Source organism: Eulemur rufifrons, chromosome 7, assembly GCF_041146395.1.
Source record: "Eulemur rufifrons isolate Redbay chromosome 7, OSU_ERuf_1, whole genome shotgun sequence".
Lineage (NCBI taxonomy): Eukaryota > Metazoa > Chordata > Mammalia > Primates > Lemuridae > Eulemur > Eulemur rufifrons.
The window spans coordinates 128993893-129020362 of record NC_090989.1 but is presented as its reverse complement, the minus strand read 5'-3'; the positions used below and the strand labels follow the sequence as shown (position 1 = coordinate 129020362).

At 39.8% G+C, this 26470-nt stretch overlaps 2 protein-coding genes and 1 pseudogene across 2 annotated transcripts in view; 2 read left to right on the top strand and 1 right to left on the bottom strand.

Moving 5' to 3' along the window:
* Positions 1-5334, bottom strand: part of RAB5A (RAB5A, member RAS oncogene family) — a 30114-nt gene extending 24780 nt beyond the window's left edge. The window contains exons 1-2 of the mRNA XM_069473288.1: positions 4928-5334; positions 1637-1892 (exon numbers count right to left, since the gene is read on the bottom strand). Of these exons, the coding sequence (XP_069329389.1) occupies positions 1637-1799 (163 nt within the window). The 5' untranslated portion in view covers positions 1800-1892; positions 4928-5334. The remainder of the gene's footprint in view (positions 1-1636; positions 1893-4927) is intronic.
* Positions 5335-10843: 5509 nt separating this feature from the next.
* Positions 10844-26470, top strand: part of EFHB (EF-hand domain family member B) — a 50061-nt gene continuing 34434 nt past the window's right edge. Inside the window, exons 1-3 of the mRNA XM_069473286.1 lie at positions 10844-11782; positions 24925-24987; positions 25777-25920. Of these exons, the coding sequence (XP_069329387.1) occupies positions 10844-11782; positions 24925-24987; positions 25777-25920 (1146 nt within the window). The remainder of the gene's footprint in view (positions 11783-24924; positions 24988-25776; positions 25921-26470) is intronic.
* Positions 21019-21895, top strand: LOC138386711 (small ribosomal subunit protein uS2-like; annotated as a pseudogene).

The window sequence follows — 26470 nt, the reverse complement described above, 5'->3', positions numbered from 1 at the left end:
ATAGCAAGTCCCAAACCTATTTGGTGCAGGTAAGTAACCCAGAATACATATATACTTTGGGAAGTGTTGCCATTGACAGTCACATGGTTTAAAGTGGGTGGACACGACCTAGCAGCCTTTAAAACTCTTCCTACTAGATAGCCCAGTTAGCTTTGCCCCAAGTTGCTTCTCAAGGAGGCTAAACCTTCTTGAGAGAGGTAGTATTTCATTATTAAACCAATATACTAAAGAAATCACAAAGGATGTTTGTGCATTAAAATCTTTTTAGATGACAAGATTTCCAACTCAAAAGTTCCATGATATGGACTGCTTTCTGATGCTCAGCCATTATAAAAAACATAAAACATTCAAACAATGCAACACTGTAACATGATATACAAAGGTGTATCAAGGCTGACAATCACCATTATACTGCTGAAACTATTAGAGTGGAAATACCACTTTCCTAGTATATTTCCTACATGTAGGAAAAGGAAGCAGTTGAGTTTTTAAATTTATCTTACTAGAAGGGTCTGAGATTATGAATAAAAATCTCAAGTGTATTTGCTTAAGAACACCCATTAAACACACAATATATGAAGTTTTGCTTCTGAAAGATGGATTCTAAGAAGTTGCCACTTGCCAGTGTGTATCTATGGTCTTATGTATTTTAAGAGTTTGACTTTTTAAAAGTATGGGGTTAAAATATATTCATGAGTACCTTAGAAAACACAGTACTGCTCTATAGACCACTTACAAAATATTGTGCATCTTAAAGCCATGTGGTTTCTCTGACATCTAATTTAATAGCATAATTTCACAGATGAAACAGTGGCCCAAAAGAAGCTGTTTTGTCCCTCTGCTATACATGTGTGTGTGGTGTGTTTTTAAAGAGACAGGGTCTGGCTGTGTTGCCCAGGCTGGACTCTGGACTTGAACCTCTAGGCTGGATCGATCCTTCTACCTTGGCCAGTCTTCTTTCAACAACACTGTATTGTTAGTTGTCTACTTTTTGTTCTGCATCTTATATTCCCCTCATCTCTGTCCCACCACAACCACCTCAGGCAGTGCTTATTCTATCTCTTCTTTCATCTTCTGCTCCAGGTCTCATTTTCCTATCATGTCCCTTTCCATTAATCATTCACTTTTTCTCTTCCCTTATCCTAGGAGCATTCTTAGATGTATATCCTAGTAGCATTTAACTAAATTTAACTAATTTTATAAATTGGTATAAATTAATTTACAAATAGTTGTTATATAGAATTAGAATTTAAGGTTAACTCTTTTACTACTCATCCTAAAGAAAACATAATTGAGCACAAGCACATACTGAATTAATCTGAAGAAGTTTCTAGTCCTTATCAAGAAACAGATACTAGATCAAACCTTATTAATTGATACACTGATTTTACTCAGGTTTGTATCTGTACTTTTGCTACAATACAACCATACTGGTGTTTAACCAGGAAATCAAAATGTAAAAAGATGTCACTCTAAAAAGAATAAAGATAGGTTTTAAAGTTTGAGGTCTGCTGAACAGCTCTTTTCTTTACTCCATGATATATTTAGTTATTCATAATCACGCAATTAGAAAGTGAAATATTTTTTGTCAATGTATGATTCAATTAAATGAAGCAGGGAAAAAAGAAAATCTCACCCCCAATGGTACTTTCTTGAAATTCATGAAATTGGCCTTTCACAAAACGAAGCACTAGGCTTGATTTACCAACAGCAGACTCTCCCAGAAGTACTAGTTTGAACTGGCATATTTTATTTCCAGTATTTGGCCCGTTGGGTCTTGTTGCACCTCGATTAGCCATGTCCAAATTTGAAAGAAGTCCCTAATTTCAGATTCTTAAATGATCTTCCAGGATGCAAGGGGTCAATTTTTTTCTTTCTGGAGGTAAAGAAACCTGTAAAGAAACAAATATGGATATATTTATAGGCCTTCTCGTGGAGGAAAAAAAAAAACAAATATGAATGAAATATACAAATCAGTAAAACAAAGCAAATCCAATATTAATCACTTTAAATTTTGCCTATATTATTATATGATAACTATAAGCTCTGCTAGACATTCAACGGCACTGAGTTTATTTTACTACCTTTTAAAAGAAATAATTTAAAGGGAATAAGATTGGAGCCTAAAATCACTTTGCAATTTTCAGGGTTTTTCCCCCCAATACTTCAGTTGCCTTTATTATTATTTTTTTAAAGCTAACCTTTATTAAAACCTCAACTTTGCATCATGCAGTGCTTTAAGTACTTAACCACTCAACAATCATACAAAGTTAGATATTATTTACAATCCTTATAAATGAGGAAACAGGCATAGAGAGATTAAGTAACTTGGTTGAAGCCACATAGTTACTGTGACAGAGGTGACACAGAGCTGAGTTTCAAACCCAGACAACCTAAGAGGTGACTCAAGAGTTCAGGTTCTGGAGCCCAACTACCTGGGTTAAAATTGTTTTGAGGAAAATTAAGTTAGTAAGCTCTTAGAACAGATCCTAGAATTTATTATTATTTGAAACCTCTGTTAAATGGCACGTGTTTCATTTAACTTATGGTTAATTATGCAGCAACAAATATTTTAAGGCTCCTAGGTTTATGTGCCTAGTGGCTGAAAGATTTAAAACTGTTTCCTCATCTGCTTAAGAACACCACACAGAAATGCTAGTAATTGTTCTCTATGTTGTGGGATTATTAGTGACTTATTTACTTATAGTGTAATTTACACTAATTGTAACTTTCTGGTAGTTTTTGGGCTAACAATATGAATGCCACTGTTTTCTATTTAACAACACATTTGGAAAAAAATAGCCTGAATGGCAGCTTCAGTGTCTTATCTTATTTTCTAATAATGCTAATTTTTAGTTTCAAAGGAGTTAGAGAATATTTGAAGAACCCTTTTTCAATCTATTCAAAAATCAATCCTAATAGTTTACTTCCATCTTTAATCAAAATCTGATTATATGTTGATACATTAAACCTGATGATACCCTCCCTAAAAACTCTGCTCTATTTAATTTAGCTATCTCATATAGGAAATACGCCTTCCCCATAGAATTTCAGTTTATTTAAGAAATATTCTTGATAATGAACTCATTAATAAACATATCCACAAGAGCTTAGTTGTCAAAAGCAATAAAATCACCTCTTTGCCTTATTTAAACACCATCTTTTTAGACCTTATCTTTTACCAATACATACTGAAATATTTACAGATTGATATGATGTGTGAGCTGCTTCCAAATAATAGGGTATAAATAAAATTACCCTCCCACCCCTTCCAAAACCACACCAGGTTTGGGGGTCTAATCCTGGCAGTACCAATTCCTACCTGAGCAAATGCTTTAATTTCCAAGTCTCTATTTCCATAATGTCTAACTTGTATAGCTGTTGTGAGAATTAGTTCCATAGTATCTAATTTGCATAGCTGCTGTGACAATTAAATGAGACAACGTATGTAAATAATCTCTAATACGGTGCCCACCACACAGTCGGGATTGAAATTGGCAATTAAAGTGGCCCTTTGATGAGATAAAGATTAAGTATTAACAGATCATCATATAGACTGAAAATGTACCAACACATCTTCAGATTATTACACACACAGTATCAACTGAAACACTAATTGTCTTTCATCTATAAAACAGCAAATTACTTATCAAGGACAATATGCTCTGAATTTCTACAGTACTTCCAAAATTTCAGGGAAAACATCAGATTATCATTTAAAAAAACCAAACAAGATTCTGATTTAGCTTTGCCTTTTATGGTTTAAAGCTATTGAATCATAGTTACTCTAAGGATCTCAAACAGGAAATAACTAAATTTAATTTTAAATATACAGTTAGCATAACATTACGGTTAAAAACTATGTGCATTCATTTGTATTTACTACTTACTGAAACTTTTGTTATGCAAAAGAATTTTGCATAATATACATTTTCACTCTTTTGAAAATAACTTGTATTCTATAGTTGAAGTCCTTCTAAGGGCTCTTTGATCAAAAAATTTACCGGGCACTTATTTTATGCCAAGTACTGCTCCACTTACTTTGCTTACAACCCTATTAGTTCATATTACCTCTATTTTACATTAAGAATAAAGTTTATTAGCAGATGTGATTATTTCCAGAGGTGTACACGTTTCTTCCTTATTAGTTATGTGAAAGACAACTGATTTAACATTTTGATTCCACTTAAGCAAAGACAAAAATCATGCATGTGAACTATGGCGTTCAGAGCTTAAAAGTTTCAAAGTCTGAGAATCAGCTTCCAGGGACGAGAACACCAGAGCAGGTTTCACGGTCTCTACCCACTGAGGAAGTTCAGCTGTCCTGTTATCTTGAATTTCTTTAAGGCTGCAGTTCGCTACCTTCTACAGATGAGACAAAGTTTCTAGACAGCCTATTTTGACGAGCCTCCCACCCCTTCTAGTCTTTGTAAGTTGAGGGTAGGCGGAGCTCCTCAAATTCACACCTGCAGTAGGCCCGGGCTCCTCCTTGGAGAGCACCTGGGTAGCTGTTAGCCAATTCCGTATCGCCTCAATAAGCAGTATACGCCGGGTTCCTAGGCCTTTCCATCCTCCTCCCCCGACCCAGCTGGCTTTGACTGAGACCCCCAAGACCGTCAGGACCAGGGCAAGGGCCGGGCGGAACCACGGCCTCCAGTACTCTTTCCACGGCGCCATCTTGAGAAGGGAAGAGGGTGACACCCGTCGCTCCCTCAGTTAGTCCCCAAATCCCGGTCTCCAGAGCCCCTTGGGGGATGAGTCACCGGGCCGGCAGGACAAGAAGCTGGGTTCGACAGCTCTCTGGTCCAGAACACTGGCGCGCGCGAGGGATAAGGGGCGGGGGACTCAGGGCCGCGGACAGGTTGGGGACCGCGGATAACCTGGGGTCCAGGCCCGCACTGCTCAGGGGGAGGAGCGGTTTGGTTACCTGTGACCGAAGCAAGCTGAGCCGGGGGGCCGAGGCTTCCTGGCAGCAAGGCCCAGCGTGGGGGCCCGAAAGACTAGAGTGAATCTGTGTCGGTGGCAGCGGCGGTGTCTCCTCCTCGCGCCGCTCCCCTCACACTGGACTGTGCGGGACTCGTGCCTTGGTGCCGCCCCTGTCGGGATCCGTCTCCGCCTCCCGCCGCTCCGCCTTCTTCTTTCCTATCTCCTCCTCCGCCGCCGCCCGCGCTCGAGTTCCGACTAATTCTTCCTCCTCCTCCCTCCTCTGCCTCCTCCCCTCAGGCCGGCCGCCGGCTCCTTCACTAACCAAAACACAAACACTCAAGTCCCAGCGCTGGAGCCACTTCCGCTGCCCGGCGCCGACCCCGCCGCCACGTCGCTGCACGCAGCGAATTACGCCCCTTCGTCACTTCCCGTCTTCGCCAGTCCGCCCGCTCCATCTACTCCCCCGCCCCCTCCCAAAACCCTCCCAGCCCTGGCAGGTTCGCCGGGGCGGGGCGATGCGGGTGTCACGTGACCCCTCGAGCGGCGGGCGTCGGTTCTGGCCGCCGCCCTCCCCCCCTCCCACACCATCGGCGCGCGCGGCCCCGCCCCTGCGAGCACCATTGTTATCTGGGCGGGGTCGCTGGGTGCTTGGTGTCCGGGAGCGGGGAAAACTCTCACTACTTTGGGGCAAGACCGAAAGAACATGGTTTTGATGTGCCCAGCCCCTCTGAGGCGGCGAGGTTCCCTCTGTGAATATTAGCTCATAATGCCCTTACCCTACCCCTCAACACCCCAGTCCTGGCAACCTGGTCAAAGGGATTTAGAGAGGGAACTTGTCTGATAAGAGAGACTGTCTCTAAACATGTGCCTGGGCATCGGTGGGTGGGTAAAGGGTGTGGGTCGCCTTTGCACCAAGGAGGCAAAAGCTGTCTTAGGCGGCTAACTTAAATAACTTGCTTTTATTGAGAGTTTACCTGGTTTTGGTAGGGAAAGGCACATCCTAAAATAATAGCTAGCTTTTATTCCGAATTTCCCTTCTCAAGTTACCGTACCAAACGCTTCACAGGAATTAACCCACTGAATTCTTAAACTAGAAGTCTTTCATTTTGAAACTAACTTGTTTATTGTCAGTTTCCCTACATTAGGATATTAACTTTCCATAGTGGTCCTTACCCCTAAAAACCTGTGTCTAGCACAGCGTCTGGCAGGCAGGAGTCTTAAGTAATAGCTGTGGAATTAATGCATGAGGTGTGCCTGCTTTACAGGTAAAGAATTTGAGGCACAAAAGATTGAGTAACTTGTCAAAGATCACTGCCTGTTTAGTGATGAAGCTGGATTCTAACCTGCAGGCTGGCTCCAGAACGTGAGCTCTTAAACATAATTAGGGTGAAAGGACAACCGAACACATTCATTACCCTCCACAGCAGACCTACTTCGTGGGTTGAATCCCATGCTATAGACCGTCTCCGACGAGGCATGTGAAACAACAACTACCCGTGCCCAAAATTCTTTTAGTAATTTGGTAGAATAATGTTAAATTGATTTTCTCTCAGAATAAGGGCTACTTTTCAATTTGCAGTTTATAATTTATAACCCTATTGTGAGGGCATGAATATTGTCTTTGAAGCATACCGGCTGAGGTATCCTGTAGGTGCTCAGTCAACATTGTACAACGAAGATGATTTGAGCCTTTGAGTAGCCAATCTTTCAGATCAACTCTGCAATTGCCAGAGGAGCAAATGTGTCATATGTAAATGGTATCTGTGGCAATTTATCCTCAAGGGGTTGTTCCAGTATGAAATATTAGTCATGGTAATAGCTCTTGGATAATCCCAGGAGGAATCAGGAAATAGAATATATGACATCAGTTTTGTCATGTCAACAGCCTGTCCAAAACCAAACTGATTCCACTCCAAACCTGCTTCTGCTTAGTGACTGGCGTTAGCAGCCTCCCAGTCAGCCATACTTGGAATTTCAGAATCATCTTGAACACTTCCTTCTTTTCCTCATAAACCATTGTTCATTTTATCACCAAGTTCTCTAATCCCCAAATTTGGGTCTAATCCCAATACCTGGTCCATGGTAGTATTCATACAAACTGGAATTAATATATACTTCTGGCTGGGCGCGGTGGCTCATGCCTGTAATCCTAGCACTCTGGGAGGCCGAGGCGGGTGGATCGCTCAAGGTCAGGAGTTCGAGACCAGCCTGAGCAAGAGTGAGACCCCGTCTCTACTAAAAATAGAAAGAAATTATCTGGCCAGCTAAAATATATATAGAAAAAATTAGCCGGGCATGGTGGCGCATGCCTGTAGTTCCAGCTACTCGGGAGGCTGAGGCAGGAGGATCGCTTAAGCCCAGGAATTTGAGGTTGCTGTGAGCTAAGCTGACGCCACGGCACTCACTCTAGCCCGGGCAACAAAGCGAGACTGTGTCTCAAAAAAAAAAATATGTATATATACTTCTGCCCTCTCAATACATTCTTCACCTTTTAGCCAGCCATTGTTCTACTCAAAAATATTCAATGATATTTCATTACTTGCTAAGTAGAGTCCTAAGTTCTTCAACTCTAGTCCCAACTCATGTTTCTTTCATTCTATTTCTATAGTCTCCCTGTCCTCAAACTCTTGCTTTGTTCTCTAACCACAGGTGTCTATTTTGTGTTCCCATCTTGGTATCTTTGGTCACTTTGTTTTCTTGACTGCTAATTCCTCAGGACAACATCTGTGGATACTTCTACTGGATTTAATTTTTTTTCTGTAGTTTCACAATACTTTGCTTTACTCTCTATCTATAATGGGTCTCCTAAAATCTGCCTTATTTTGTAGTTTCTTCTCAGCTTTTTCTTCTGAACTTTTCTTCTCAGCTTTTCATTCCTCTTAGAATTATAAAGTTTTTGAGGGTTAGGACCATCATCAATCATTTCATTTTCTCTTGTTGTTGTTGTTACTTTCAGTTTCATTCCACAAATGAATAACCATTTCAGTTCTTCACAGAAGAACTCTGATTGCTGTAATAGAGACCCTCAAAATATTTGTGAACTTAATTATGTTTAGAATGAACAATTGACACAAGAACTCAAAACTATTAATAAAACATGAGATGCTGAAATTTATAAATTGCTAGCAACACCCCATTTCATCATTCTAGTATATTGCTTCCTCATTTATTTCTGTCTACTGATTTTGCCTTTTAATTCACCTCCTTCATGAATACATTTCACAATATTTTACAGTTTAGTCATAATGTTTTCCTGGGAGAGTGCTGCCTTAGTGGCTGGCACCATCTAAAGATCCAGTAGTAATTTTAGAAAAATTGAAATGCCACAGTAAAGCTTTGCTGTTGTATTGCCAGTCACAATATGCCCGTTTTCTTTTTCATAACCCCAGATAACTGAGGACTGATAATTGTATACATTTTAGTGTCAAATGTGGGATTCTACTACTTGATAGAATTTGTTTAAGAAGGTACAAAATGAATAAATAAAGTCATAAAGACTAAACACTGCCCTTATTGCTTATATTGCCCTCAAATCTCCAAATGCCCAATTACAAATTCGCAGCACCTGGCCCCTCTCCACTACTCACAGCGTCCCATATAATCTTCCCTCTCTTCCAGGAAATCTTTCCTCCCTTATGTAGTTGAAGAGTGAATTTTTGTGTAGATAGTAATGAATGGTTACATTTACTTTTAACTGGGACGATCTGGAGACGATTCAAATTTTTTTCTGGAGACAAACCAGTGGTAATTCTAATGTAAGGCATAGTGGCAAGGCAGTGAGAAAAAGTCTGTAGAGGCTGGGCGCGGTTGTTCACACCAGTAATCCTATACTCTGGGAGGCCGAGGAGGGAGGATAGCTTGAGCTCAGGAGTTTTAGACCAGCCTGAGCAAGAGCGAAACCCCTTCTCTACTAAAAATAGAAAAAATTAGCCAGGTGTGGTGGCACACGACTGTAGACCCAGCTACTTGGGAGCCTGAGGCAGGTGGATCACTTGAGCCCAGGAGTTTGACTTTGTTGTGAGCTAGGCTGACGCCATGGCACTCTAGCCCAGGCAACAGAATGAGACTCTGTCTCCAAAAAAAAAGAAAGAGAGAAAAAGTCTGTAGAAACTTGAGCTAGTCAAGTTTAAAAAGCTTGTGTCTTTGGAGGATATCATTCAGGCCTCAGCTTGAATGTCACCTAGCTAAGGGACTTCTAAGCCCACCAATTCTAAACTTCTTTCTTATACATCAAAGTGTTCTGTTTTCTTCATAACACTTACCACTATCCGAAATGATTTTATTTCTTATTTCACTTAATGGTTATCTATCTTCACTAGAACTAGAATATAAGTTCCATGACTATACAATCATCCCATCTGTTAGGGATTGGTCTCCAGGACCCCAACTGCCACCCCCCCAGCCCACACCCACCCTCCACCATGGATACCAAAATCTTCAGATACTCAAGTCTCATATAAAATGGCATGGTATTTGCATATAACCTATCCCTTTTACTTTGTCTTCTTTAGATTACTCATAACATGAAATACAATGTAAATGCTAGTAAATTGTTGTTACACTGTATTGTTTTAAAATTTGTATTATTTTTTATTTATTTTTTTCTCAAATATTTTCCACTGAATATAGAGAGCCAACATATTCCATTGCATTCCCACCACTGACACAAAGTAGGGAGGGACTCAATAATATTTGTAGAATGAATGAATTGAATGAGCCCTTATACAAATATACCTTGATTTTGGTTTCCACACTAAGTCATTTAAAGAACTTAAGAGGTGGAGAATATTTATATTAACCATTTAGAAAGTTATAATAAACAATTTTTACAAATGTGAAGTAGTATCCCCTATTCACTTTTTTTAAAATTTGATTTTAAGAGGTTTTCATAGAGTTGTTGTAGACTGGAATGCTGTAAATTCGATTCAAATTCTAAGATAGGTGTTTTATATCCCTATGTGTATAAACGTGACAAATATTCACCAGATATACTTTCATTAAAATCTGACATATGTAAACCCAATTTAAAGAAAATCTACTTAAAAACAATAAAGTTTGAGTTTGCCACAATATTTTCTTTTCTTCCTTTCTTTTTTCTTTTTTTTTAAGACATGGTCTTGCTCTTTTGCCTAGGCTGGAGTGCAGTGGTACAGTCATACTTCACTGCATCCTTGAACCCCTGGGCTCAAGCCCTCCTCCTGCCTCTGCCTCCGCCTCCAGGGTAGCTGGGACTATGGGTGCACGGGCACCATGCCAGGCAATATGCATTATTGTGTGACATATCTCAAACTTTAATATATTCACTTTAAGTGCAATTTAAAGTCTAGTTATGAAAGTGTGTGTTCTCAAGGACTCTTAGGATGTTTCTGTACCACAACTGTTCAACATAACTCTCCAGAATTTAAAGTAGTTTTTTAGCGCTAAAGTAACTATATGCAGTGCAGAGGTACTTGGGCAAGGAAGGACCTAAAAAAAGTAGTCACCACCAGAAAGTTTATTAGTTCATCACCAGTAAAATTAGAAGGCCAGTGGCCAGGAAGAAGCCAATGGTTGAAACCATCCTAAAAGGACTGCGTTGCTTGGGAAACCAAAGAATGAGAAGTTGGTAAACATTTGCTCTAATGCCTAAGGCCACATCACTCAAGTTTTCTTGCCCTCCAAATCTAGTAAAGAAAGAGAAGAGGGGGCAGGGGGCGGGAAGGGAGGATGGGAGAGAGAGAAGGGGGGGCAGAGAGAGGGAGGGAGGGGGGAGGGAGAGAGGGAGGGGCAACGATTTGCCCAAGGGGGAATTGCGCGCCAAGCCCCGCCCCTGTTTCCTAGGTAACCGGGTAAACAGACTCCATCTCCTGTTCCTCTGTGAGCTCTGCTAAGTGTTAAGAGGCAGGCAGGAAGCAGTGGGCAAGCAGTCCGAGTGGGGATGTGTTCTTCCGTGAGAGTGGGGTCCCCCAAAGTGCCAGGGCCCTCCAGGGGATTGGAAACTTCCCTCGAGCCAGGTACAGTTTTCCCCGTAGAGATGAGTGCCCTTGGAGGACTGAAGGTGTCTGGGGGGAAATCTCCCCTAAGTATGGAGGAGGCACTCACCCAGGAACGAAAGGATGATTTAGGAGACAAGAGGGTCTTCATGGGAACACGATCTCCAATAGAATTGGGGCTCCGAGTGGGATTAGGAAAAGAAGATTCCCCATGGGGGGAGAGGCCTGTGGTTAGTAATAAATACGAGGACACGAGGGCATCACCAGAAACAAAATCTCCATTGAGGAAGGAACTTGAAGTGCGATTAGAAAGACAGAACATTTCTAGGACCCGCACGGAGAGAGGTAATTTCGGAGTCAACAGGGTCTCAACCTCACAGGGAACAAAACCTTATCTGGATATATTGCCAGGAAGAATGGGGTTAGGAAATGAGTGTCTTCTGGCAGGGTGTAACCATGGAAGGATAATACAGCCTCCCTTGGGCATGGTGTGTGGAAGTCCACAGGATGTAGGGACCAGAAGAGGTCCTGTGGCTAGTGGCCCTGAAGGGATAGAGGCATCAGTGGAAAAGCAGCATGCTTTGGATGTGGAACCAAGACAGGAACTAGAAAAAGAGTCTACCTGTGTTGTGATGAAACCAAGCACAGAGATGAGGCCTCCTGTGGGGGTGGACATTGGACTACCCCAAACAGAGGAGCCAGATGAAACTAAGAATACAGAGCCCCAGATGGGCTTGGTAATAGAACCTCCCCAGTGCCAGTTTGCCCAACATCCTGAAGAGAAAAAGGAAGCTGGAAATATTGAACCAGGAGTGGAACCTCCAGATCGCATCAGACCCATATACTCTGGGAAATTTTTTGATCGGACACCTTGCTGGCCAAGCGTAAGTTTTTTTTTTTTTTCCTAGTACTTTCCTAGGAACTGAACTATGTATAGTCATGTCTTTATTGAAATGATAAAGCGATGAGACTTTTTTGGTTTGTGGAGACCAATCATAAAGATTTCATTGGGGCCGGGCGCAGTGGCTCACACCTATAATCCTAGCACTCTGGGAAGCCAAGGCAAGTGGATTGTTTGAGCTCAGGAGTTCGAGACCAGCCTGAGCAAGAGCAAGACCCTGTCTCTACTAAAAATAGAAAGAAATTATATGGACAACTAAAAATATATATAGAAAAAATTAGCCGGGCATGGTGGTACATGCCTGTAGTCCCAGCTACTCGGGAGGCTGAGGCAGAAGATTGCTTGAGCTCAGGAGTTTGAGGTTGCTGTGAGCTAGGCTGATGCCACAGCACTCTAGCCTGAGCAACAGAGTGAGACTCTGTCTCAAAAACAACAAAAAGAAGATTTCACTGGGAGTCTGATATTCCTTGCTCCTCTAGACACTTCCCAGATGTTCCTTTCATTTCTGATTCTTTGCATCCTTTCCTAGACATCAGCTTTGTTTTTTGTGCACACCAGTGGTTCCTCTTGATTTTTGTCTCTTTCCTCTTTTAACCTTCATTTTGTTCTCCAATCTTCATTTTCTCAACCCTCTCACATGTTTACATACATGGAGATACATGTGTCCTAATATTCATGCTATGAATGGAAAAAGAAATGCTGTTTTTTTCCATTCATTTTTTATTCTGTGAGTTATTCATTCTTTTAGCAAAGTCTGTAGTGCCTGTTGTGCTGGGTATAGGGCAATATAAAATAAAAAGTATATGGTCCCTACTAAAGCAATATTATATAGATATCTAAATGAATAGAAAACAAGTGTGATTCTTCCTTCATAGAAGTATTCTCTAAATGGAGAGCTCATAAGGAAGTGAGTGTGTGTGTGAAAAAAAAAAAAATAAATGCAGAGCTCAGTGGAAAGATTGTACAACTCTGTTTGGAGGAGATGGGAAAGGCTTAACAGAGGACCTAATATTTGAGCTAACATTGAGAAGTGTCAGTATTTGTCAGATGGAAGAATGAGGTTAGAGCATTTTGGACAAAGAACGGCACAGAGTATGACCACAGCTTCTTATTTCTGGAAGTTGTAAGCAATTCTGTTTAGCCAGTAGAATGTTGAGAGATGAAAATGAAGAAAAAATATGTAGGAAAAATCTAAAGGTCCAAAATCCAGGTGTAAAACATATGGATACAGGATCAACGGTGGATCTTAATAAGGGTAGAAATAAATAAAATTTGCCTTTTGGAAAGGTAATTCTGATATCAGTAGTAATGATGGACTGGAAGGGGGAGATATTGAATGACAAGTAGGAAGTTGGAATGGATAACTTAGGAGTTTCTACGTTGATAATGATCTCTTTGGGTTTGGTGGCTAAAGAATATCCAGTGTTGGCTATCTCAAGTTTGAGATATCAGGTGAAGAAGCCAGGAGACAACTGGTAATATGAGACAGTTGAAGCCATGAAAAGTCTAGGCAAGAGCTTTGGGAAACACTAACATTTATGAGATAGTCAGTGAAAAAGATGTCAATAAGATGAGTTCTTGAGATCAAGGATTATATCTTGCTTATTGTTTACCTTCATGGCATATCACAATACTTTGCATATGGTGCTCATGTCCCATAGTAAATATATGTTTGATAAATGGAAGGCTGGATGGTTAAATGGGAGAAAGAACAGTCAGAGAAGAAAGAAGTAATCTGAGAGGGTGATATTGAAAAACATAAAGGAAGCATCCTTAAGATATTCTGGGAATAAAAGATTCCACACATTGAGATTTAAGAGTAAAATTCAACTGAAGAGGTCACAGGGCTTCTGCAGAATTTTGTCTGGGTTTGCAGACTCTTGTTCCCCTTAAGACTCAGGGTGTTCTTTGTCTTTGTCCCACTTTGCTTTCTGGTTCCCTCATTGGATTTCTCCAGACACTGTCTTTATACTTGGCCACACCTGCTTCTCATTTCTGAATTGTTTCTGCACTTTATGGGTTCTGATCTGATCTCACACACATGCAGACACCAGCTTTCGGTTTTCAACATAGGCAACTCCAAAAAGTCTTCCCTCCACGTCTCACATCCTCCTTTCTAAATGTGATTGGACAAGGAAGAGAGTGTCAAGGAGAGAGTGACCAGCAGTGTTAAAGCATCTCTGATAGGGAAAATAGAATGAAGATTAGTTAACTTTGGACATTAAGGAAATCACCAACATCGTTAGAATGACACAGTGGAAGGAGAATTCAGATTACAGTATACTGAAGAGCAAATGGGATATTAGAATTGGAGAAAGCTACTGTGAAATTTTTTTTCCTTAAGAAATGTGACAGTGAAGAGAAGGGCGTAAAGATTGCATTTAGGAATCATTACTTATTTAGTGAACCAGTGGAGGAGTTTGAGATAACACAAAGGAGAAAATGGGTGGAACCAGATCCTAGATAAGCAGGCAAGAATGGAATTAGGATGATAGGCAAGAGGAGGGCTTAGACTTGATTAGAAACAAGGCTTCCTTTTAAAATAGTTTTTTAAATGTTAAAATATTTAGTTTCATTATAAAACAAGAATAATAACATTATAGAAAATTTAGAAAACGGATGAAAATACCCACAATCTTATCATCCTAATACAATGCCTATTAGCACTTTACTGCATTCACATTAATTAACACTCACTACATTAACAACATTATTCATAGACCTTTGCAGGTGTTAATTCATTTGTTCTCATAACAGCTCTATGGGGCATCTATTATTATGAAATCCCATTTTACAGGTAAGGAAGCTGAAGCAAATTTGACAATTTGGCCAAAATCATACAGCTAGAAAGTAGTAGGATTTAAAGTCATATATTCCTACTTGAGAGTCTGAGTTCTTGATTACACTACACTTCCTGTGACACTTTTCTCCAAATGCATTTTTACACAGTTGTTATTATATTTAGCATAAAAATTATCTTGATTTTCATGTATTTTTTAATAAGCATTTCACTGTTTTTTTTTTGCATTTCACTGTTATTACAGACTTCATAAAGCTCTTATAATGATAAAAATACTTCTTTAAACCAATATATGATTCTTAAGTTAACTCATTCCCTCTATTATTGGGAATTTAGTTTTTTTCTGGAATTTTCTATAAAAAAATAATTTGTCTAATTTTTATTCATATGTCTTTTTATATGTATTGGAATATTTCTTTAGGATAGAGTTTAGCAGAAGCCAAAGGTATGGATCTCTTTCCAGTTCCCATTGCCAAATTTCTTCCTAAAAGATTGTACCAATAAATTTTTAAAAATCATATCTTGGATCAGAATTTGGGCTGGAGTGAATATAAAGAAAAAAATAAAAAATGATAATGATTTGTTAGGCATTAATTCACATTTCTTTGATTTAAAATAAGATTGGAAATTGCTCCATATGTTTTTTTTTATTGTTTGTCCTCATATCTGGTCACCTTGCTGAATTTTTAAGTCATAATTGCTTAGTATTACTATTTCCTTTAGATTTTCTAGGTAGACAATCCTATTGACACTTTTGTCTTTCCCTCTTTAGTATGAGTACCTCTCATCTTTATTTCCTATCCCATTGCATTGGCCATGATCAAAAATATAATATGAAAAATAAGGTCTCTTTTCTGATTTTAATGGAAATGATTCTCATGTTTTACTCTTGAGTATGGTTTTTGTGGAAGAGTTCTGATATATCAAGTTAAGAACACTTCTTAGCATGCAATAAGTTTATTAGAAAAAAAAAGTTAAGAACACTTCTATCCATTCTTAGTTTGCTAAGAGTGTTTAAAATCAGTAATAAACTTGAATTGTGAAAAACTTTCACTCTATTTGCTGAAATATGTTTTTTTCTGAACTAAAATGGTAAATTTTCTAAGGATAAACCATCTTCATATTTTTGGGCTAAGCTCTACTTGGTTGTGATATATTATTTTTTAGAATATATTCCTGGATTTGATTTGCCAGGATTTTACTAGGAATTTTGCATCTATGATTCTATGTAAGTTTAGACAGTAGTTTTTCTTATTTATTTATTTAAATTTTTTTTATTTTGAAAAAATAACTTTTTTTTTTTTCAGTGATCCACTATCATTCCCAAAGTAGTTTTTCTTTTTATGTTATCTTTCTCTGAGTTTGGTATTAGTTTTAGCATTAGCTAGTATGTAAAAAAAATTGAGAAGCCTTCCATCTTTTCAGTTGTCTTTATGCTTTGTTTATATATTATGTGTGTTATCAACTTCTTGTAGGCCTGGTAAAACTCACGCAGCTGAAAGGGGAAGGCTGACTCATTCCCTCTACTGTTAACTCATCTCTGGCCAAGAGATGGGATGGTAAAATATTTGATGTCCTCAAGTTCATCCAGTCTCAGAGTAGGAAGAAAGTGCATTTGGGTGAGGTTAAAACACAGTGTCAGGCTTGGCTGTGATGAGATTTTGCATGGAAATCCTATTGTGAATGGCCTGTAAAGATCAATCCCTGAGGACAATCGTTTTGCATCAGGATACATTCAGGGAACTGAGAAAGCTCATCTCAATGAGAGGACTTTCCGTTGTTGGGGGAGGGAAAGTAGATACATCACATTGTAGGGACACTCATCCTGTGGTTTAAAGTTGCTGTCCAGAGTTGGTGTTGAGTTGCAAGTGCAGATTTACTCTGATGGATTTATGAGACCCATTAGGCAAGTTCTTCTAATAAAACAACCATGGGTATGAAACCAGTGCAGCAAGAAAGAAGTTCCAAGAAATGGTAGCCTGAGGAGAGATTTTCTGGATGTCCTTCAAAAACCAAAAAGATTCTGGTAAAAACATGTTCTCTCTGTGTAGAAGCCTGGTAGCCCTTTGAAAGGGTACTTGGCTCTTGGAAACACTCTGTCAGAGATCAAAATCTCTATGATGGTCATTTCCCTAAGACATCCTGAGACTGTCCCTCGATTTCCATCAATGCACTGACTATGGTAGAAATTCTGAGGTTATTAAGACAAAACAACTGACCCATGCAAACTGCACTGGTAAATTATATTGAGCCCTGGAGTAGAAAGAGGAAGAAGGAAGGAAAGCTTCAAAGGAAGGTCAAAAAAAATATAGTGTCTACGATGACAATGGGGGTAAACAAATGAAAAATTACACAGTACCTGCATTCAAAGAGATTAGAGTCTAAAGACTTGAGACCAATAGACAAATTATTTTATAATATGGTACATGGCACACAAAGTGGTGCCTTATTTTTCCCTGTTCTATACTACTAGAACCTGATAGCTATTTTGGGAATAGGTAAAGGAAAAGGGGCCACCTTATTTATGAATCTTGTAGTTATGCAGGTCCTAGTATTGGAGAAAAATTCCAGGTACAAAGATTTGTTTTGTATCAATTTGCAAAGCTAATCTCTGCAGAATTCTGGGAAGTGGTTGGTTTCATTTGCATAATGGGTTCAGAGTCTTCTGAGGAAAAAGGAATGGGTACGGTCACTTTTAATTCTCCCTGAGGTATTCAGAATTGAGGTTCTCTATGAGTAGAACAGAGTGATATTGCCCAAGGACCAGAGGGAGAGATGGGACCATTATGCTAACCCTCATTGAATTTGGAAGGTGGCATGATGATTATGGGTCTGTGAATTTTCAGCAACTGAAAATGGTCTTATATCAACCTTCCTGAGTTGACTTCAGCCTTGGGAATCAGATGAATGAGAAGTGAAAGAGCTACTTGATCACTGAAAGCTGTAATACTGGGAGGCTGAGTGAGGAGGTGGCCAAGTAAGGTGGCAGTGGTGTGATTAGGGACTGAGCAAAGAAGTGGGTGGTGCAGTTGGGAGTTGGGTTGTAAACAAAGGGCCTGAGTAGATAAATAAATATATTTGGGACAATAGTGCTAAATTTTTCACTGATGGAAATAAGTGTTATAAATAAGAAAAGGAGAAGGATAGAATGAATCCTGTTGTGTTGGATTATATTAGAGGTATTGGTGGAAATTCATGGCCGAGTGCGGTGGCTCACACCTGTCATCCTAGCACTCTGGGAGGCCGAGGCAGGTGGATCATTTGATCTCAGGAGTTTGAGACCAGCCTGAGCAAGAGCGAGACCCCGTCTCTACTAAAAATAGAAAGAAAATTAACAGGACAACTAAAAAATATATAGAAAAAATTAGCTGGGCATGGTGGTGCATGCCTGTAGTTCCAGCTACTCGGAAGGCTGAGGCAGAAGGATTGCTTGAGCCCAGGAGTTTGAGGTTGCTGTGAGCTAAGCTGACACCACGGCACTCTAGCCTGGGCAACAGAGTGAGACGCTGTCTCAAAAAAAAAAAAAAAAACTTCCTTGCCAGTATAATGTCAATTAATAAATGTAGAAAGAATATTGGAATTAGAAAGTCACCACTTGGTAGCCATTATAATAATAATGATTTAGGCAAGAATAATCAGTAGATATTAAAACATTAGGTGAAATTTTGGTGAGGAACTGGATATTTACGTAGAATATTTATTAATTATTTACATAGAATAATTATTAATTATAAAGGAAAAATAGCTTTATAATGGAGAAACTTAGCAGACATCTACAGTGTATGCTCCTTGATAGAACACAACACTGTTTTTGTGATATCCCTGCCAAAAATGTATAATATGAATCTAATCAAAAGAAAACATTAGTCAAACCCAAACTGAGAAATATTTTACAAAATAATTGGCCTATACTCTTGACAAAATGTCAAGGTCATGAAGGACAAGGAAGATTAGGAACTATTCCAGACTGAAGGAGATAAAAGAGGCATGACAATTAAATGCCATGTATGTGTGGTGGCCATGGAAGTGCTTGGCTCAGATCTCTCTTCAAGAGGACCTGCTGTGGGGAGCACAGCTGACTGACAGCCTCCACCTGCTGACCTCATGGATCTACTGCAAAGTTCACCACTTCACACTCCCAGTGACTGAGCACTGTAGGGATACTAGAACTAGATTTTTTTTTTTCCCAACATGGGATTCCTGTGATGGAAACCTTAGTCTCAGAGAACACACATTAGCCTGACTTAGATCTTCTCAGAGCTATGCTTTAGTGAGAAACTCTTCCTTTTAAATACTTCCTTCCTTCTCTCCTTTTATAGGAGAACTTACCACGGTCTTAAAGTTTTCCCTGACTACTCCTCCTTTATCTTTCCCAGGTATTTTTCTTAATAAATCTCTTACATGTCTAATCATATCAGGATGCCTGCTTCTTGGAGGACCCAGACACAGTGTAATCTTGGATTTACTGATTTTGCTGTAAAGGTCATTATTGGACAACTGTGGAATTTGAATGGAGTCCTTACATTAGATGCTAGTATTGTATCAATACTAATTTCCTGATTTTTGAGGCCTGTAATAGATTGTTTTAAAGATGACAAACCATGAGAAAAAAATAGGAGACAATAGCCGTTAATAAATTTCAAGAAATTTCAGAAAATAGGAAGATAGGCCGGGCATAGTGGCTCACACCTGTAATCCCCGCACTTTGGGAGGCTGAGGTGGGAAGATCGCTTGAGGCCAGGAGTTTGAGACCAGCCTGGGCAGCACAATGAAACCCCATCTCTACAAAAAATAGAAAAATTAGCTGTGCATGGTGGTGCACACCTGTGGTCCTAGCTACTCAGGAGGCTGAGGCAGGAGAATTGTTTGAGCCCAGGAGTTCAAGGCTACAGTGAGCTATGATCACACCACTGCACCCCAGCCTGGGTGACAGAGACCCTGTGAAAGAAAAAAGAAAAGGAAAGAAAGAAAGAAAGAAAGAAAGAAAGAAAGAAAGAGGAAGGGGAGGGGAGGGGGAAAGAAGAAGGGAGGGGAAGGGAGGGGAGGGGAAGGGGAAGGGAGAAAATAGGAAGATGGAGATATGGCAACTGGTTTAGCAGAGGAGGAAAACAATAAAATTTGAGGGAAATCAGATGGCAATTCCCACCCAAAATGATCCAGTTTGCCTGGAATAATTCCTAAGAAGCTCAGCACTTAGAAGGTGTGGTAAAGCTTGGGTTGGAAAATAGGATTGGTTGAAAGTTCAGGGCAGTTGAATATCCAGTTGTTCTCTTTCCTATATTTTTCCACACCAGCTTCCAACTCCTTTCACCAAAACTGTGGATTTATTTTCCCAAAGAGGTTTTTAGAGTTATCAAGCCCAAGGTCAAGCAGAGGTGCAGTTCCAGGCTGGAAATAGGGACATTAATAAGTAAAAGTATACTTTCTGTAAGGCAGTTCCCCTAGCTTCCTCTCTCACGAGGCCCTTGGGGAGCCAGCAGCCAGGAGTCAAGCCAGCCCTCTAGACAATGGGCAATGCTTAGAGAGGTAGTAGAACATCATAAATAAGAATAGAGATTTGGAAGCCAGACTACTTGAATTCAAATATCTGCCAATAAATTAGCTATGTCAACCTGTTCCTCAACCTCTTTATGTCTCCCTTTGCTCACAATGGAGATGGTGATGATATCAGTATCAACCACATGGAGATCATTATGAGTATTAAATGAGTTAATGCATATAAAATGCTTGGAACAATGTCTAGCACATGCTGTGTGCTTTATAAGTGTCAGCTGTTGTTACCATTCTCTGGAAGTCTGAACAGCCTAAAGGCAAAAAAAAAAAAAATGATATTGGGGACCCTTCCCAAACAAAGGCTGCCTCATCATCTGATCACGCTATAGCAAAGCCAAAGAATAAACAAGCCTTACAACACACAACACACACAGCAACACACAACATACTAATTACCTTTGTAGTGTCTAATGTTTTAATACGAATTACGAGACTCCAGTTTGAAAGAGAAGGGCACAACAAGCTAACAGAGAATATATGGACAGCTTTCCGTGATACCAAGGGGTAAGCAGGCTGGGAGCGGTGGCTCACGCCTGTAATCCTAGCACTCTGGGAGGCCAAGGTGAGTGGATCGTTTGAGCTCAGGAGTTTGAGACCAGCCTGAGCAAGAGCGAGACCCCGTCTCTACTAAAAATAGAAAGAAATTATATGGACAACTAAAAATATGTAGAAAAAATTAGCCAGGCATGGTGGTGCATGCCTGTAGTTCCAGCTACTCGGGAGGCTGAGGCAGGAGGATTGCTTGAACCCAGGAGTTTGAGGTTGCTGTGAGCTAGGTTGATGCCACAGCACTCTAGCCTGGGCAACAGAGTGAGACTCTGTCTCAAAAAAAAAAAAAAAAAAAAAACAAGGGGTGAGCTTTCATAATGTCTGGAGCCCTTGATGTCCTGCAAATGAAGGAGAAGTATGTCCTCAAATTTCTTACAGCAGGAATCTACTTAGGTGGCACCAACCTCAACTTCCAAATGGAAATGTACACCTACAAAAGGAAAAGTGATGGTACCTACGTCTTAGATTTTAAGAGGACCTGGGAGAAGCCTCTACTGGCAGCTCATGCCACTGTTGCCATTGAAAACCTTGCTGATGGCAGTGTCATATCCTCTGGGAACACTGTTTGGTAAGCTGTGCTGAAGTTTGCCTTTGCCACTGGCGCCACTTCTATTGCTGGTCACTGCACTCCTGGAATCTTCACTAACCAGATCCAGGCAGCCTTTCAGGAGCCGCATCTTCTGGTGGCTACTGATCCCAGAGCTGACCTCCAGCCTCTCACAGAGGTGTCTTATGTTAACCTTCCTAAAATTGCTCTGTGCAACACAGATTCTCCTCTGCCTTATGTGGACATTACCATTTCATGCAACAACAAGGGAGCTCCCTCAGTGGGTCTGATGTGGATGCTGGCCTGGTGCATGCATGGAACCATCTCCCATAAACACCTGTCGGAGGTCATGCCTGATCTCGACTTCTGCAGAGATTCTGATGAGAGTGAAAAGAAAGAGCATGCAGCTGCTAAAAAGGCTGTGACCAAGGAGGAATTTCAGAATCAATAGACTGCTCCAGCTCCTGAGTTTACTGCTACCTAGCCTAAAAATTGCCGACTGGTCTGAAGGTGTGCAGGTGCCTTCTATGCCTATCCAACAGTTCTCTACGGAAGACTGGAGTGCTCAGCCTGCCAGGAAAGACTTGTCTGCAACTTCCATTGCTCAGGCCACTGAATGAGTAGGAACAATCACTGAGGGGTCTTAAGCTGCTCTTCCACAGGCTCTTAAACAAGATGGAAATAAAGTTGATTGGAAATCTGATGAACATCAGTTTATGAAAAAAAAAAGAAAAGAAAAAGAAAAAGAAAACATACACACAGACATACACAGAGGGAACAGGAAAATGTAAACAAACAAAAGAGATTACCTGAGAGATATGAGATGTTGCATCTGTACAACAAGATTGGACCTTTTAAAAGAACAATCAGAGAAGAAGGAAGAACTTTTTAGAACTTAAATATGATAATCTAAATAAAAATCCCATAGAGGACTGGAAGATAAAATCAGAGGGACCCATGACTGGGTTAAAAGGGAGAGAGACTTTTCAAACATATTAAGACACTATAGACAGAAAACAGACATAAATGGCTTCTGTGCATGTGTCTCCAATAAAAACATGACAGCATAGAAACCTAATCACAACGACTGATTTGCAATCAAACTGCTTTTCATTGGGGCATCTCTATGTTGAATACCAAGACATTGCTGTCTAGTAGAATATTTGCTATGATGGAGATATAGGATGTCCATTGGCAAACAATTAGAAGGGAAGCTAGCCAGGAACAAATAAAATTATCTGTCAGGCCATGGATTTATCGATCCATCAATCAATCTATCCTTTCTTCTATCTATTTAACCATCTATCACCCAGATGGTATCTGCCTGGGTATCCCCAAGTTCTTCAGCCTTATGAAATTACCTTTCCATTGAATTGTTAGGGAGAAAACACATTTCCTCTACCCACTTTTGTTCAATTACTGGGGGCCTGTGAATTAAACTAACAAAAAACAGATTAACAGGAGAAAAGGCACATTTTTATTAATATTTACATGCAGAGGAGTTAACAGAAAATAAGTGAAACTCAAACCTACTTAAATGATTGACCTCAGGGACTTATATACCCCTTTAACAAAGGAAAGAGTGTTTGAGATTCAAGGGAAGTGAATAGGAAATATATAAGGGAACTAATGGAAGAGAAGGGTTATTTTAGGCCAGGGGCAGTGGCTTATGCCTGTAATCCTAGCTCTCTGGGAGGCCAAGATGGGAGGATAACTTGAGGTCAGTTCAAGACCAGTGTGAGCCAAAAGCAAGACCCCATCTCTACTAAAAATAGAAAAAATTAGCCAGGCATGGTGGTGCGAACCTGTAGTCCCAGCTACTTGGGAGGTTGAGGCAGGAGGATTGCTTGAGCCCAGGAGTTTGAGGTTGCCATGAGCTATAATGATCCACTGAACTCCAGCCCAGGCAACAGAGCAAGACTCTGTCTCAGAAAAAAAAAAAAAAAAAAGATAAGGGATATGAATATTTTGGTAAGGTCTGTTTATGCAAACTCATCTAGGTCAACTCTCCCTCTCAGATGATAAGAGTTGCTTTTCTCTTCCTGGTTTTTGGTGGGTAGAGTCACTTTCACAAAAGGAAATTTATTCTCTACTTTTAAGCACAATAAGGGGAAGCCAGAGAACTCTTCCAGCACCTGTTGATTCTCAGTTGCTTTCAGCTCAAAATAGTCCTTATGCCAAAATGGCATATTTTGGGATGGCATATTTTGATCCCTTTCAGAATATTTTAAAAAATGACTTGAGTTTCTATCCCAAGTATAGTGAGAGAGACATTCCCTGGTATCGTTGAGCTTTCTTATAATTTCTAGCCAAATTAAAAAAAAAAAAATCTCACTGTATCCCTGCCCCCTCTTCTCTGTCCTGCTTTAGCCCAAGTTATTCCTTTTACACACAAAGTTCTCACATAATGTAATTATGTGAGTAGAATTTACTCTCAGTCTGACATTATATCTAGGCTGCTTCTCACTGGCCAATTTCCCACCTCAGGCCCCCTGGCCTGTCACCCTGTTACTAGATATGGCCTCCCCTCACCTTCTCAATTTATCTGCCATATCCTGAATCCTTCCTTCTTAAGCTACCCCATCAGAAGTTCATATTTTCTTCCATTTTTTAGCAAAACAATTCAGTTCTCTGCCTGGTCATGTCTGAGGGCTTCCTCTTTTATACCCACAGATGTCATCAAGATACTATCTTAAACCCTGATGGCTCTCTCCCTAAGAAGAATTCTATACTCAATACTTAACATAACAAACCTTTCACCTACTCAGATAGATCCATTTGTTTGTATGTTCATTCATTCGTCCTTCCGTTTATCTAATCTATTCATTCCTTGCCAACCCACATCTACACATTCGTCCATCTGTTCCACTCAACTCTCAGTTTCTCTGCTTTTGTCTGCTTTCCGCCCCCTCTTTCTCTCTCCAGAGACCCAGAACACTATGGGAAGTTTCTTTCTCTTAGTTTTTTCAAAAGAAACTTACACATTGCAAAAGTAACTATCAGCTGTCTTGAAACAGATAAGGGAGAAATAGGTAACAGTTGCATTTCTGGGACTGAATAATTATAATCTTTGCCTTGGGCAAAGGAAGGACAGATAAGACCCAAGTTAGAATCAAGTGGACGAGGCCAAGTGAGATTTGGGGCATTCACTGAAGGGTCTGGGCTGGTACTGAGATGCCTGCACATGCAAAAGTTAATGTGTTGGTGGAAATACATCCACTTACAAGTACACCTGCACACATTCAGGCATACTGAACACTTTCTCTTGATCTTAGCTTGAATGTGGCCATACTTCCATTTCACTATTGATATAGGACAGTAAATAATTAACCTGTGAACTATGACAAGATTGTTTCTGAAAATTGAATTCCTCAACATGTCACAGAGGTCCTATAATTGGAATAATCACTAACATTGCCAGTACTATAAAAAAGTATGCTTACAATTATATGTATATTCAATATTTACTGTTATATGTTATGTTATATATGAAGATTGCTTGAGATTTACTATTTGTTCTTTCTTTTTTCTTGTATTAAGTAGTTGAAAGTAACTTTGTAGTATCAGAAGCATATGACCAGTTTGAAATAAATGTCATTCTTCAAAATGTTCCTCTTCTACCCTGAGAGTGATCAACTATTGTTTTTTGTTTTTTGTGGTTTTTTTTCCCCCTTAGGCAGGGAAAGTTATTCCAGTTGGTTACAGAGTTGCAACATGCTTGACTGAAAAACTTCCCAGGGTAAGCACATTCAATATGCTTTTATGTTTCTATGTTTACCTTGCATATGAACATCAAGATATAGGCAACTTTTAACATTCATTATGAAAGCAGTCAATTGGCCAATTTGGGTTTTTTACTGTATTTTGAGGCTTTCTATTGCTTTTGTCCAAGGAAGTGAAAATTCCAGGCTTGTAAGTTCTAGCTTTACAAAAACTACAAGGACAACTGGGCACGGTGGCTCTCACCTGTAATCCTAGCATTCTGGGAGACCAGAGCGGGAGGATAGCTTGAGCTCAGGCATTGGGAACCAGCCTGAGCAAGAGTGAGACCTCTTCTCTACTAAAAATAGAAAAAATTAGCCGGGTGTGGTGGTGCATGCCTGTAGTCCTAGCTACTAGGGCAGCTGAGGCAGGAAGGTTGCTTGAGCCCAGGCGGTTGAGGTTGCTGTGAGCTAGGTTGATGCCACGGCACTCTAGCCAGGGCCGAGGAGCGGAGAATCTGTCTCAAAAACAAACAAACAAACAAAAACTATAAGGGATTCAATTTATTTCAACAGGAATAATAGTATGCTTTCTAACCTGGATACTTCCTGGTTGTTTTCTAAATATAACATTTAAAATATGTTGTTTACTTCCATTAATAAACAAATAAATTTTAGGGGAATTTTCATTATTTATGGATAGTAGTTCCCCATGCATTTACTACACACATAAAATTAAGGGTGTTCATTGATTGGTATAGACCAGTCCTGTTAATATTTTAAAAACTATACTTAATAATTCTATTTTCTTGCCTCACTCTTTGTAGCTAATTACTCCACCCGAGGCAAAAAAGTATTTCAACTTCAGATATCCACCTGCCGGAGCAGAAAGAGTATTTTATGGCAGAGCAAATGATCCCCAAGTCTCACGTTATTTGACACACGGAATAAGATCTAAGATTTCATTATCGGTAACTTCTTTTCTTTGTTTTTTGCCTGTCTATTATTAATTTACCAAGATGAAAATACACAAATGAGGTATTAATGAAATGCATCAGTTCCAATATCCTTCCCACTTGTATTTTTACCAGCCTTTCCTCAATCTGTCCTTTAAAAGCGCTAATCTTGAGTAGTAAAAAAATCCAAGCAGCGGCAGCCAAGAGAGTGTGAAGAAATTAATGGTTTAAGCCACAAACTATTCTCCCTTCAGATGATAAAAGCTGAGTTGCATTCCATTTTCTCACAATAAAGAGAAATGCCGTCACACTTTGTTAGACTCTAAGGAGGACAGTCTTGGTGACTCTTGCCTAGAGCACTACAGAGTACTGAAATATACGTTAAGTAGAGATGGGGTCAGAATGAGTGGATAGTCTAGATTCAGAAGACCTAATCTATATATCTGGAGAGAACTTTTGGAATTACTTGGTTCTTGTGCTTGTCATTTTCACTTTTCTTGAATATTTGAGTCAGGTAACCTGGGAGCTCCTCTCATAGACCTTTTAGTACCATTGAAACCTTTTA